Here is a 13,928-nt window from a genome sequence, read left to right as displayed (position 1 = left end):
ACTCCACTACATATAAGTGCAAACTACATTTCTTCAATCACATTACTTTACACATTACATAATTAACTGTTTTTTATGCAAAAAAGCTACACAGGAATAATTAAACCAGGCGTATGTGGGCTATCTTTAGTAGTACTCAAAGTGAGCCCGTACTCAGTAAATTTACTCTTTGCTGAGTTTGGCCTATCAACCAAGATCTGCATTCACTGTTCAGGAGTGAAAACACCCCGAAAACAAAGTTGATCAAACAACATAACAACCAGCGTTCTTGGTGTAACTGCACCGAGACCTGGAACAGAGCTGGTCCCCTTAGATTCACACATTAATATGATTGATTGACCGAAACAGTTTATTTGTTCTCCTCTCCATCTGAAGGAAGCACAGGAACCACTGTGTCACTATTCGATGTTACAGACACGTCTTTAATGAGTAGTTTATAGATACTAGTGAAGAAAGCATCAGATTATAGTTAAAACAGCTTCAACTCATCTTTTATATTTGTTTCTAGTAATTAGTTAATGTAGCCTAATGTGTAACCAGAAGTTAACTTGTTAGCTTAACTAACTCGGACAATACTTTTTAAATCTGTGTCCAACTGTCAAATACATTTGGACAAGTGTACTATAAATCACTACTGTCTATTTCTATAAGTTATTGTGCTATGTGCAGTGTGGTGTGGTGTGTATTTTATTGTATTGTCCATATCATACGCATAATGGGGGAGGGATTGCATATATTTTTGCCTAGATCCCCAAAAGACTCTAGGATCGTCAGTGCTTCCCCTACTTAACTCTCAGGTTCTTATTTCTACATTCTCTCTATTTCTCCGACCACAGACAGAATTACTCATCTTTCTGTTTCTGTTTCTCATTTTCTCTTCTTTATCTGTGTTTGAGCATACAGAGATAAACTGTGTCTCTCTCATCTTCTCTTTTCAGGCCGCTTGAGAAAACTAGCATCTCTTTCTTTCTCTTTTGGGAGGCTTGTTATTTGTGATTACCAGTGCAGTCTCTCAACCCTCGTCTCATCATTTTTCTACACTAGGTTTATATTCTTTATCTGCCACATACAGTATTATCATTTTTCCTTGACTTCTTTCACTTCAAGTCACATGCACTCATTGTCCTTTGGTTCTTTGATGGTATTTAACACAAAATTTATATCCTAAATGCGCGTGTCACATTTGTAAAATAGAGAAGTCAAATGTCCTTGATTGACTGTTGGACATGTGTAGTTAATGTATGCACTTGTCTCATGTTTTTAGTTAAATGTATACATATTCATAAGTTATGGACAACAATGGAGTTTGGAGCTGAGTATATGTAGCTTAAGCCCCTTTTAGGGAACTGAACTTGTTGGATTCATGTCTGAATGACCACCTTCCTTTCTTTTCTGTATACGACAATCTTATTAGGTCAGCCCTAGTAACATGTCAGTTTCAACATGGCACAAGTCTGAACGGCATTCAGAACAAAGTGTAAAACTAAAATGAAACATAGCTGGAACCACAAATTGCGCCTGTTTCAGACCAAGATAATTTTAGCATAATAGTGGCTAAATGCATTTTTTTAATTGTTTAATGACAACTGTATAGGGCTCCAGCACTTAATAACCAGTTTAGATAGTTTAGACACGTAATAGTTGGTTGTATGGTTGTTGATTGCAACATCTGCTTTCTTCTATTTAGAAAAACAGCCTCTTGACTCTCATCTCTGTTGATCCCACAAATATGTGGTGTGTTAAATATTTACCAGTAAGGTACTGTATAACCAACCTAATAATAATGATCCGGCCAGGCCACTGAGTAAGACTACAACCAGTACCTTTTTAGAAAAAGATGGCTGTGTCAGAACCAAAGCAGCACATTTTTAATTTAGACCAGATCAGAAAAAAACTGATACATCTAATAAAAATATATTTGCCAGATCCCATTATCAATCAGACCAATAAATGACCAACATACTATTGTTAAGTTTTGAAAAAAGTAATCTTTTTTTGCAGGTATAGTGCTTCCGTGTCTGTAGCCCCCTCCTCTGTCATGTGGCTCTGTGAACACTGAGGAGAGAGTTCTTCTCATCCTGTCCTCCTGTTCTCCTTTCAAGTGCTTCAAAGACATCGACCAGCTGCGATCCTTTCTGAGTCTCTATGTCCTCTTCCACCTAACCTTCTGCTATTTTCACATTCTGCTTGAAACCAGGCCGCTGATCTTTTGCATCACTACTTCTCTCTGTCAGTTGTTCATGCTTACTGTAACTACTTGACTTCCATTGATGTGGTTGCAACTTACAGTATCTTTTCTAAAATATTGGTGCATAACTTTTAATATTAGCTTCAACCTTCATCCACTTGCTCTTTTTACATGTACAGAATCAGTCACCATTTCTTTTTTCTTTTCTCTTGTTCCCCCTCAGTGATCGCAGCCTGATAAGAATGTCCTTGTCCTTTTCAAGTGTCTCTCTTCCCTATTTTATATGACCACATGGCTCTAACAGAGTTGACTGCGAGGCAATTATGTCACACAGCATCTAGTTTGTAGAGATCCTGTGTTTCACACCAGATCATCAATGTCTTATTTGTCACTGTCTCAGACTACATCAATGAGCTATTCATCATTAATGCTCACACAGACAGAGTGACAGACAAGGACAGAGTGTTTGCTGTCAGTGTTTCTCTGTAAGTGAAATGTGGATGTCAGAAGGAAGTTCCACAGACATTCATTAATGCCCCCTTCATATTTAAGTTGACTTTGTGTAGTTTGTGTCAGGGGGTTGCATTAGGTTGAAACCATATTATTGCTTCACCCCAAATAAAGTAGCAATATTTTTATTTGTGTTGCGTATGTAGAGAAACCTGGTGAAATAAGGATGATTTTCTATGAGGATAATGTAATAATGAAGAAGAATGACACTATAACATTGTTTATTACATATTGTGTAACCTTAATAGTAATGGTTTATTTCAACTTATTTCAACTTTGGTGGTTTATCATACCATAAAGTATCCAGTTGTAATTCACCTAGACCTCATTGAAGATTGGGTTATCAATAAAATGTTTAATTTACTTTAAAAAAATTATAAATTAAAAAAAAATAACTTGGCAATAGAAAGACCGTAAATTGACTCAAGTAGTATTAATTTATCCTTCCAAATGACTCATGAACTCAAAAACGAAAATTTAAGTTTGACAAAGAATAATGTAGCAAACTTCAAAATAGATGTCAATTAGTCTATTTTGTGGAAGTTGACAGTGTAATGGTCAGAAGCTTTTATGAGGAGCACAGTGGTCATTATCTGCATGTGGTAAAACTGATCACTGTCCAGATGCATGAGTGAAAACAGGTCTGTAGAGTGGAGATCTGCTTTTTCTTCTAGTAGAGCACCGGCTCATTGCTTCACAAATTTCCTCACACAAGCTAATGTTACACTGGTCGATGGTCAGGATGATCGTTCACTCTTCCTAATGTGCAGAGTAAAAGGAACCATTACTGGGCGTGGGTCTGGATAAGACAGACAGAGTGGAGGCTTAGAAGAGGAGAGAGCCTAGGATAGGCAATAAAGTAAAATACTGGGAGGGAGGACATCCATAGAGCATGAGTTACAGAAAGCAAGGCTTTAATCTCCCCAGTGTAATTTAATATAATTACATTATTTCAGTTACCAAAGAAGAACTTATTGCCTGTCTGTTTGAGGAGACAAAAAACAAGATATGTCTTGTAAGCAGTCATAGCAAGCTAAGTTTATTTCCCCTAGATCTGTCACTTTTTCCAAGAGTTTGTGTGCATTAAAAATGAACCTTGATAATGTTGATTCCATACTGCAATGTACAACTGCTGATCAGTTCATTTGCAGCTCAGCCTGATTACAAACATCTGAACCTTTCATTTTCTTTGGCATTCTGAGGACAAACACATTGATAACTCAGTCCAATTATTAGGGTAACTTGGATGCACAGGGGGATTCACAAATGAATCATCTAGACAGAAAGGATACTCGGATTATTAGAGATGGAGGCAGAAGGGAGATGCTAACGTAAAAGTGAACAGGCATTAAGAGCTATCTTACACAGTTGCCTACCGATTAGTTCAAAGTCCATTTTTACTCTGCAGGTGAAAATTGGTGAAGTCGCCCTTTAAGAAATGGTCATACAGTAACTATCTCTTAATCTAAACAATTTTTTAAAATTTTACATTTATTTTGTTTTATTGCAGATTTATAAATTCTGTGCTGTATTTGCAACATTTAACTTATGTACATTATAGTTTGTATGTATGTATAGTTTAGAATACAATTTACAAACACTATTTTTAAGCAAAGATGGGAAGTTGTTTAAAATATAAATTCAATGAATTCAATGATTTGCAAATTGTTTGAAACCTAGTTTTATTTGGTAAATTGTACAAAGATAACATAACAAATGTTAATAACTAAAATTTCATATTGTTTTAACTAATTTGCTCATTTAGAATTTCGATGCCACCAACACATTTCAAAAAGGTTAGACGGGGCAACAAAAGACTGGAAAAGTTGTGTAATTCTGAAAACCCCTCCCAGGGGGACAGAGAAGCTACTGTGGGGCAAGGTTCATTACTCTGTAAAACAAAATGTGTTCAGCATTTCTCACTGGGGATTTCTTCATCTGTGGTAAATAATACCAATACATATCCAGCCTTACATCATTACTGGCAGGCCATGATCTTTGGGCCCTCAGGTGGCACTGCATTATACACAGACACAGTTCTGTAGTGGAAATCACTGCGAGGCTCACAATTTGTTGCTGCATCCACAAATGCAAGTTAAAACTCTTCGATGCAAAGGAACAACTATATATGAACATGTTCCAGAATCACCAATACCTTCTCTTTTAGTTTTCCTTTTTGAAAGTATAGAAGAAGTTTCCAAGTCAATCAAAATCAACTGGTCTCCTGAGTTCCCAGATGTTCACAGAGTGTTGTTGTCCCTATTTCAACTTTTTGGAGCTGTATTGATTGCGTCAAATTCAAAATAAGCAAATATTTCACAAAATATAATCAAGTTTCAATGTTTCATTTGCAATTAGAAATAATTTGAATTCATTTCCAAATTTATTGCATTCTCTTTTATTTATATTTCACACACTGTCCCTACTTTGCTGGAAATTGGGTTTGTAATTTATTACCCCTCCCTCATATGTTTAGGGTATGTAAATGAATATCATAAACACCCTCATACATGTTCATTAAGTTGTTTAATCCATGATCCTTTTGTCTGACTCTACTTCAGCACATTGGTCATTGTACATTCACCGCACGTTCACTGTACACACACACACATATGCTTAATGAGATGCAACTACTAACCTGCAACCTTACCTCAGCGTGTGCGTCACACTTTATCTTCTCACGTTTTCACTCACAGTACACACACATACAGAGGACATGTAAATGTGATGCAGTAGCACAATTAGACTTGGAGATAGAAGGGATGTGTCACTTGGTCTGGCTCATTATTTAATAGATTCCTAATCTTTAACTCTGGCAAGCAAAGCAAGGAGCAAAAACAACTGAATAGGTATCAGTCACAGAATTAGAGTTTAGAAGGGTGAATGAAAACACTTAATAGATTTATTTATCTCACATGCCTTCAGTCAATACACACCTAATAAACTAAGCAAAGATTCGTAAGAAGAGAAATCTGTAGCAAGATTTAGTAGTGTAAATACATTTTTCAGGAGTGCAGATAAGCCTTTTGGAGAGAACTATACTGCATCATTACTTCAGCGCCTTACTGTCTCACCGAACACACTCATATTGGGGTTAAGTGCTGTCAAATATGCTGTTCGGTTTAAAATGTATGGCTCTGTGAAAAGCATTACAACTACACACTCACAAGCTAAATCTGCATGAGTTATCTATGCCACTGGTATATGCAATACACCTCTCTGTTCATTGTTTCCTTTCTTATTTATCTCCTCTCTTTGACTCTCCTGCTCTCTTTCAAACACACACACTCACACAGACATATATATGCACACAGATATTCAACCCGTGGTCTAATTACAAGCACTTCTGACAGTGTGGACTGTCACCCTTTACCCACCACGCCCATCCATCTCTTCCTTTTCTCATCTACTGCTGTCATCATTGCTGCCTTTTCCTGGTTTCACTCTGAGTTATTCTTTTTTCCCTTTCTTCTGTATTCCTTTACTTCTTCTCTTTCTATCTCTCCCTTTCGCTCTCTTTCTCCCATACAGACCATACATCTGTCATCCTTTTCCTGAATTTCTATTCACTAGACCAATATCATTGGAGGCGGTTCCTCTTAATTTGGTAGCATTACTGTTAAAAAGCTACAGAGCTTGTGTTGTACTGCTGACCTTGTGTATGAGAAAATATCTGCCAGTTCTCTAATTCACATAGTTGGAAGTATGCTGTGGCATGTTTTATGTGAAATAAAAGCACAGAATGTTGACCGTAAAGTATTTATTTGGCCTCTCTAATCTCCTGTCTTTCTCTCTGTCTTCATCTTTCTTGCCTTCGCCCAGAAGGGATCACAAACGTCCATCAGCAAAGAAGTTTCAAGCTTAATTCCTCCCCTCCAATGAAATACTTATTCCTAGATGAAGCACTTTTCGAAACTTTGGCCCAAAACCAAAATAGCTCCTGCACTGTAGCTGTCTCTAACAGATGAAAGAAAAAAAGTCATATTTTATTCTAGGAATTTAAAGTTTTTTTCATTTTCTCCCAAGAAGTTCTTGGCTGCAAGAGTTTAAATACTTTGTCTAGCCTTAAACCATCTCCTCTACTTACTTTGACTTATCCGCTTTTCTGACAACCTCGCCTCCATCCTTACCCCCCTTTACTCCTTACAGTGCCTCCTGATCCTATCCTCTCCATTTGGTCTCATTAGTTATCTCCTGATGGCTCTTTAACTATTAAACATACACAGAGAGAATAGAAGAGCTTTGTGTCTAGTGTCTAATAATAGATGGACATGAACAGAAAGAGACCACTAGATGAGATTCGGGCAGGTCCACAGGGTGTTATTTCCTATAATGAAAAGCAGAAATCAGTTGGCAAAAAGAGGAGAACAGTGTCACTGTATTCTTTCTTCTGGAATAAACAAGTGACAGAAAAGCTCAGAGAGTGAAATAAACAAGAACACTACAAGATTTATAGAGCAACAAACAAACTGGAAAATGGCATCACATCCATAATCTAGCTTTAGTTTTCAACCAAAGAAGCTAAAGAAGAACAACCTAGAGACAGTGAAGCTTAGAAAAGGTTCAGTGTCTGAAGAAACTGAGTGCTTAGTGTTGAATTTATTTAATGTTAGCTCCATCTTGTGGTTAAAGGAGAAAATTGAATGACAACAGTACACTGGAAATGTAGTGGTGTTAAAATAGTATGGCTATAACCAAATGGCCAATGTAGTATAACATAAAAGAGGGAATATCAGTCTTGATTTGTCATAAGTTTGTCAATAGTTTTAAAACAAAAAATGTCAAAATATTTAGTAGATAATTTAAATAGTGTGAATGTCAAATTCCTTTTTATTTTGATTGATGCCATTATCTATTTCTAGAGTGCCTGATGCTGGGGACTGAGGTTGACCTGCAGCGTGTGGAAAACAGTGTGTTTGCCATAGAAACCATGCTGAAAGCTTGGCTTCAAGAACAGGGAGGAGACAGAGAGCACCTCCACCTGCTACTGCCCAGTCCCCTGGACAATCCGATTCCAGGTTCTGTACTGCATTTACACATACAAATACACATACACATGTCCTATGTTTTCAATTTCATTTCATTCCTTTTAATGTCTATGTTTAAACAATTTATGCATTTATTTCTAAACCATGTGTTTCTCATGTTGTTCAGTGTGTGTGAAGTGTGATATGCAGGAGCGTCTGATAAGTCCTGCACTCATCCCTCAGACCCCAAACCTGGGAGTGAAGACTGAGAGTGTCCGGGACTTTCTGCCTCTCACTAAGGGCTCAGCCAATCCGAGTCCACCACCACAGAGACTAAAAGCAATCAAGTAAGAGCACGTGATTGCTCGTACTACTTTTGACATCCCTGCATTTTAGTCTAGCTAAAAAAAAATGTAATTATTCTTCTAGTTTTCCCACAACAATAAAAGAAGTACAAAGTGTGAATTCAAACTTCAACTTCCTCCTCTTTCAACCCTAACTACAGGGTACATTCAGTTATTTTCCTACATTTTATGGTTTTTAGTTCATAGCTTTTAGTTTTACTCTATGTTGCTTTTGGTAATTGTTCAACCTCTCCATTGATTTGATTGGTGGATGTTGAGGATACCTAGAGTAGGTGACAGCACCCCCTGTACTTTCTATCCATTACATGCTTATTCTGTTCAAGGTTGTGGGGGACTGGAGCCCATCCCAGCTGAGAGGCGGGGTACATCCTTTACAGTTGAAACTGGAGCTTATGGTTTACTAAAAGGACTGTCGAAATTGAGTTGTAGGTTAAAGCATGCAGAAGCAGTTAAATGTCAAAGAGGATCTCCATTATAGCAGAAAGTCAAGTGACATGGTTAACACTGGTAAACAAGGAAAAGACAGTTACACAATATAAAATAAGCAAAACAAACACAGACAGCTGAAATTCCACGATACATTTGTTTCAGTATTTTCGGAAGACACACAAAAAATTATACCATTGGTTTCCCACTGTTTATAGTACGTATAATCATAAATCATTGCACAAATTCCTTAACGCGTGCTCTTCCAACACAGACAAAATTTTTTATACTCTTCATATACTCTACTCCAGCTGAGATTTGATGGCCCCTCACACCCATAATATCTGCTAAGATAGACAATTGCTATGCAAACTCACCTAAAATTTCCTGCAGTATGTTGAAAAATTACTCTTAAAGTTACGGTAAGCTATTTTTAAGTATATTCTTTGGAGAAATCTCTTCCAATTCTCATGCTAATGTGGAGAGATAAAGACAGACTCACAGAACAGCAGTGACAGCAGTGCAGAGCTCCATCCATCCATTAACTTTCAACGCTTCTCCTATTCAGAGTTGCAGAGAGCTGGAGCCTGCCCATTTGTTATTGAGCGACAGACAGGGTTCACCCTGGACAGGTCATCTGTCTATCTCTGGGCCAGCACAGAGAGCCATACACAGACTGACAACCATTCACACTCACATTCCTAGCGGCAATTTAGAGTCAACAATTAACCTGTGCTTGATGGTGACCAATAGAGAATGTACAGTGGATATCATGCCATTGCGCAGCATGTTGTGAAGATCCCAGTGCCTTTCTGTTGGGAATTCTGTATTTTTATAGGTCAGTCTGCTGTCATAGTGGGGAAGTATGCATCCCCTTACCTTTACAAGTATGACTGGCAGTTAGGACGATTGTGAAATAACAGCTCTTGCACAGAGTCAGTGAAAAACTGTTTGCGTACTCGTTGTTATTAGTTTTGCTAAATACCGTTGTTTGTAAGTAAACAAGCAAACCAAACATAAATAGGTAGGTAATCCATTTTAATCACTGTGGTAGCCGCAGGTAAATAGACTGCATACCTCAAAAGACAGCACCCATGTCCTTTAACAGTTACCACTGCATGGCACAGCTTCACATTTGATTTACCTGAAGTTCTGTGAAAAGCACAGTGAAGCATAGCAGACAGCGTAGCAAACTGTCGCAAAAAGACAAGGGGCTTGGTGGAGCAGCATGGACAGATTTCCAAGTCTCAAGCCTCCACTAAGTTAAGTTGCATATTGTAACTTAACGAAAACAGAGTAATTCACCATATTTGTAAAGGACATATGTACAGTACATACAGCCAGCATACAAAATACTATATAAAATAGTGAACTTTTGACCGGACAAGAACCTACTCTAGTAAAAAGAATAAAAACAGACCCTCAGTTATTTTAAACAAGTCATAATACATCTTCACTGAAATACTTTAATCCATGGTGAACATAATAACATGTTCCAAACTCTGCAATACATGTAAATGTTTTGTCTTTAATTAATTTACAGTAAAGTTGGTGTGATTAATTAAATCCTAAACAGCAACAAAGTGTAGCAATTATGGGTTATTTAACATTCAATAGGAGTATAGAAACTGTTTCATGTATTTATGAATGCATTTTTATGATGGTATAAATACTGACACCATTTTAAGCAACTTGTTCACTAGTGGTTGATTAGCAGCAGACAGCAGGCTTATGTTGATATAAAAAAAGACATCTATTCAAAAGCTAATGTGATTCCGTCCAAACAAACACACATATGCTCATACGTCAATTATTAGTCATCAGTATTTAAAACATACACACAAAGTGTGACATGTTCAGGTAAAACTAAATTTATTGAATGTGTACGCACTATTGATAATATAAAGATATTTAAGCCTAAAGTAGGTGAACAGTTTGTTCCTCTCTCCTGATTTGCATTAGATTTACATTTTCAGGAGCCGCATTAGAGTGTAATGTGTGCCTTGTTTGATTGTGAGTGTGTATTTTGCATAATGGCCAGTCCAAAGTTTATTGGACTGTGAGTGTTTGTGTGTGTGTGTGTCACTCTATGTGTGTGTGTGTGTGTCACTCTATGTGTGTGTGTGTGTCACTCTATGTGTGTGTGTTTTACATACTGATGACTCATAATTTACAGCAGTAGCATTAAAATAAAGGAGAGTAACACTGTTTGGAAATTTACCTCAGCAGAGATGATGTCGTTCTTTTTTCTCTGTTACGTGTCTGCATTTTGACAAATATTTAAGGAGCTGACAGAACATGGATAAGCTTTTCTTTGACATGAAACTTTCTACATAACAGTTTTCAGTAATGAAGTTATATAACACACTGTGGAAACATTGTTTCTTTATTGTTGGCCTCTATGCTAACCCGTGTTGTCTCTTTCTGTGTGTGTGTGTGTGTGTCTGTGTGCGGTGCAGGATGCTGCATGCAGATGGAGTGTGTGAAAGTGTGTTGTATGGCCTGCCGCTGGTTATCCGCCCCACCACCTGCTGGAAACTGGACTGGGATGAAATGGAGAGCAACCACAACCTGTTCCAGGCTCTGTGCCACACACTCTGTGTGTGTGAAAGCACTCGTTTTTTTTTTTTTTGAGACAGACAAAATTACATTTATGATCTTTATGAACATCACAATAGCACAACTTTTGCGTTACCTTATGAAAAAGACGGCTACTTTGTTGGTATACTGTACATCAAACATTATGACACTTTACACAAATATTAAAACCACGCACTTACATGGTGGTAACACTATGCACAATCTGCTGGTTTGTGTTGATGCAAAATTATTACCTTATAACAAAGTAGTTGCTAAGATAGTATACAGTGCATCAGGAAAGTATTCACAGCGCTTAACTTTTCCACATTTTTTTATGTTACAGCTTTATTCAAAAATGGATGAAATTATTATGAAATTATTCACCTCAAAATTCTTCAAACAATACTCAATAATGACAATGTGAAAGAAGTCTATTTGAAATCATTGCAAATCTATTAAAATAAAAATTAAAAAAAATAACGTGCATAAGTATTCACTGCCTTTGCCATGACACTGCAATTGATCTCTGGTGCGTCTTGTTTCCACTGATCATCACATTGATTGGAGTCCACCTGTGGGAGATTTTGGTGATTGGACATGATTTGAAAAAGAATACACCTTTCTATATAAGGTCACACAGAAACCAGGCACCACTCACCAGCTGGCCAATACCATCCCTACAGTGAAGCATGGTGGTGGCAGCATCATGCTGTGGGGATGTTTTTCAGCAGGAACTGGGAGACAAGTCAGGATCGAGGGAAAGATGAATGCAGCAACGTGCAGAGGCATCCTGAAATGAAACCCTGTCCCAGAGAGCTCTGGACCTCAGACTGGGGCAACAGTTCACCTTTCAACAGGACAACAACCCTAAGCAGACAGCTAAGATAAGAAAGAAGTGGACTTTGTGAATGTCTTTGAGTGGCACAGCCAGGGCCCAGACTTAAACCTAATTAAACATCTCTAGAGAGATCTGAAAATGGCTGTGCACTGATGCTCCTCATCCAACCTGATAGACCTTGAGCAATCTTGTATAGAAGAATGGGAGAAACTGCCAATAAATAGTTGTGCCTAGCTTGTAGCATCATACACAAAAAGACTTGAGGCTGTAATTGGGACTAAAGGTGCTTCAACATAGTATTAAGCAAAGGCAGTGAATACTTATGTACATGTGATTGTTTTCGTTTTTTATTTTTAAGAAATTTGCAAGGATTTCAAACAAACTTCTTTCACATTGTCATTATGGGGTATTGGTATAATTGGTACAGTGGAAGTAAATAAAATATTTTGATGTAAGGTTTCTCTCTCTCAGAGTCGTGACCTGTTCCTGCTACTACAGGTGGAGCCCATCCAAAGGTCTGCAGCTGGAAGCTCAGGTGTGTGTGTGTGTGTGTGTGTGTGTGTGTGTGTGTGTGTGTGTGTGTGTGTGTGTGTGTGTGTGTGTGTGTGTGTGTGTGTGTGTGTGTGTGTGTGAGTGAGAGAGTAATATGAAAATCTGTCATTTCTTACGCTCTCTGTGAACATAGGTGTATATTCCCACTACATCCTCCAGCCATCTCCATCCCTCTCCTTGCTTCTGAAACCTGTGGCCTCCAGAGAGTTCCTGTTGCCTTGCTCACTTCCCGTCTCATCTCAGTGCCCTGCACCTGATGCCATGCACATTGTAAAGGTTAGAATACCATTATTCTGCACCAAAAAAAAATTTGAGAAGTTCTCAGAGGTATCAAGAACTCAAAAGCGGAAATGGATCAAAGTGAATCACCTTTGTGTATACCGATGCCAGTAAACTCAATGCAAAGTTCAAGCTTTTCAAAACAATTTATTAGTAGATGAACAGCCATCTCGACATTGAAACCATGTTGGTTTGGTCGATGACTGTGTGTCTCTATCAGGATTGTCTGACACAGCTGGATGAAGAGTTTGTGTTCAGCCCCCTCTCTCTGAGCTGTAACCTCTATCAGCACTTGAGGAGTAGGGGACAACTCTCACAGCCACGCTTCCCATACAGGTCAGCACCATGCCCTGTTAGATTCATATGATTGTGATATATTGATAACTTGTATTATAATCTAAGAGTATATACATACAGTATAAGTAATACATCTTAGTTATATTAGTAATAATATAAGCACATGATGTTGATGATGGCTGACTCCAGGCTTCAGCCAGCAGTTGTCAATAGAGACCAGCCTCAAGCGGAAGAGGGCCACAAAACCACAGGCAGCAGACAGCTTCGACAGGTAAAAAACAACAGCGTTATGATAATATGAGTATAAAAGGTCAAAGTCTCTGCTCGTATATATGAGCACAGTGATTATAAAAAGATAAAGGTGATAAAATGAGTAAACCGCAGTTTGGCAACTCAGCATATCCATAAGTTTCATAATGAATAGGGTGATTGGGCCTTATTAATGCAACTTCCTCCTCTCTACTCCCTAACTCACTAGATGGCAGCACTCACAACATGCAGACAGGGTGATGCTTAAACATACAGACCAACACATCTCCCCCTTGTAGAAAAGTTTACATTGTCTGCTTTGGGGAAGTGATTAATCAAATTATTTGTGTGTGGCTTAGATCAAAAAGTTTTAGCATAGTATTTTGTCATTTTACCTTGTATCTTGTTTGTATGCATGCATTGTTGGACGACATAACCAGTGAACAAGTAGTGAGATCCTTCACCTAAGAAAAAGTACTATGTCATGATGTAATACTACTCTAAAGTGCAAAGTAACACTAAAGTGTACTATAAATACAAATGCAACAATGTTGCAGCAGTATTTTGTTGTTGAGGCAGATGCAGCATGTTTAAAATGATGGATGAACAGTCTGGTAGTTCAGTGAGGTGTGAGATGATTAATGTTAGATAGTTCTGCTACATTTATTTACATTAAT

General features: G+C 37.8%; 1 protein-coding gene across 2 annotated transcripts; it reads left to right on the top strand.

Annotated features, from left to right (window-relative positions):
* The first annotated feature begins 6,912 nt into the window (after positions 1–6,912).
* m1ap (meiosis 1 associated protein) lies at positions 6,913–13,589 on the top strand. Of its 2 annotated transcripts, XR_010915705.1 has the most exons (4): positions 6,913–7,716; positions 7,853–8,012; positions 10,916–12,409; positions 12,560–13,589. XR_010915705.1 is itself a non-coding variant. In XM_067523500.1 (3 exons), the coding sequence occupies exons 1-3, from the start codon at positions 7,569–7,571 to the stop codon at positions 11,088–11,090; spliced, it is 483 nt and encodes a 160-aa protein (XP_067379601.1). In that variant the 5' UTR covers positions 6,913–7,568; the 3' UTR covers positions 11,091–13,589. The 2 variants fall into 2 exon arrangements, 1 of the variants encoding a protein (XP_067379601.1); XM_067523500.1 differs by having other exon boundaries at positions 10,916–13,589.
* The last annotated feature ends 339 nt before the right edge of the window (positions 13,590–13,928 follow it).

Source organism: Channa argus, chromosome 12 (assembly GCF_033026475.1).
Source record: "Channa argus isolate prfri chromosome 12, Channa argus male v1.0, whole genome shotgun sequence".
Classification (NCBI taxonomy): Eukaryota; Metazoa; Chordata; class Actinopteri; order Anabantiformes; family Channidae; genus Channa; species Channa argus.
The sequence above is the reverse complement of the archived record's forward strand: the minus strand, read 5'-3'. Positions and strand labels throughout refer to the sequence as shown.

What these genes read in the sequence shown, in the direction of transcription:
- m1ap (XM_067523500.1), top strand. Translation starts at nt 7,569, where the DNA reads ATGCTGGGGACTGAGGTTGACCTGCAGCGTGTGGAAAACAGTGTGTTT. An exon ending in CCTGGACAATCCGATTCCAG is followed by an intron (nt 7,717 to 7,852) that starts GTTCTGTACTGC and finishes CATGTTGTTCAG; the next exon opens with TGTGTGTGAAGTGTGATATG. An exon ending in CAGAGACTAAAAGCAATCAA is followed by an intron (nt 8,013 to 10,915) that starts GTAAGAGCACGT and finishes TGTGCGGTGCAG; the next exon opens with GATGCTGCATGCAGATGGAG.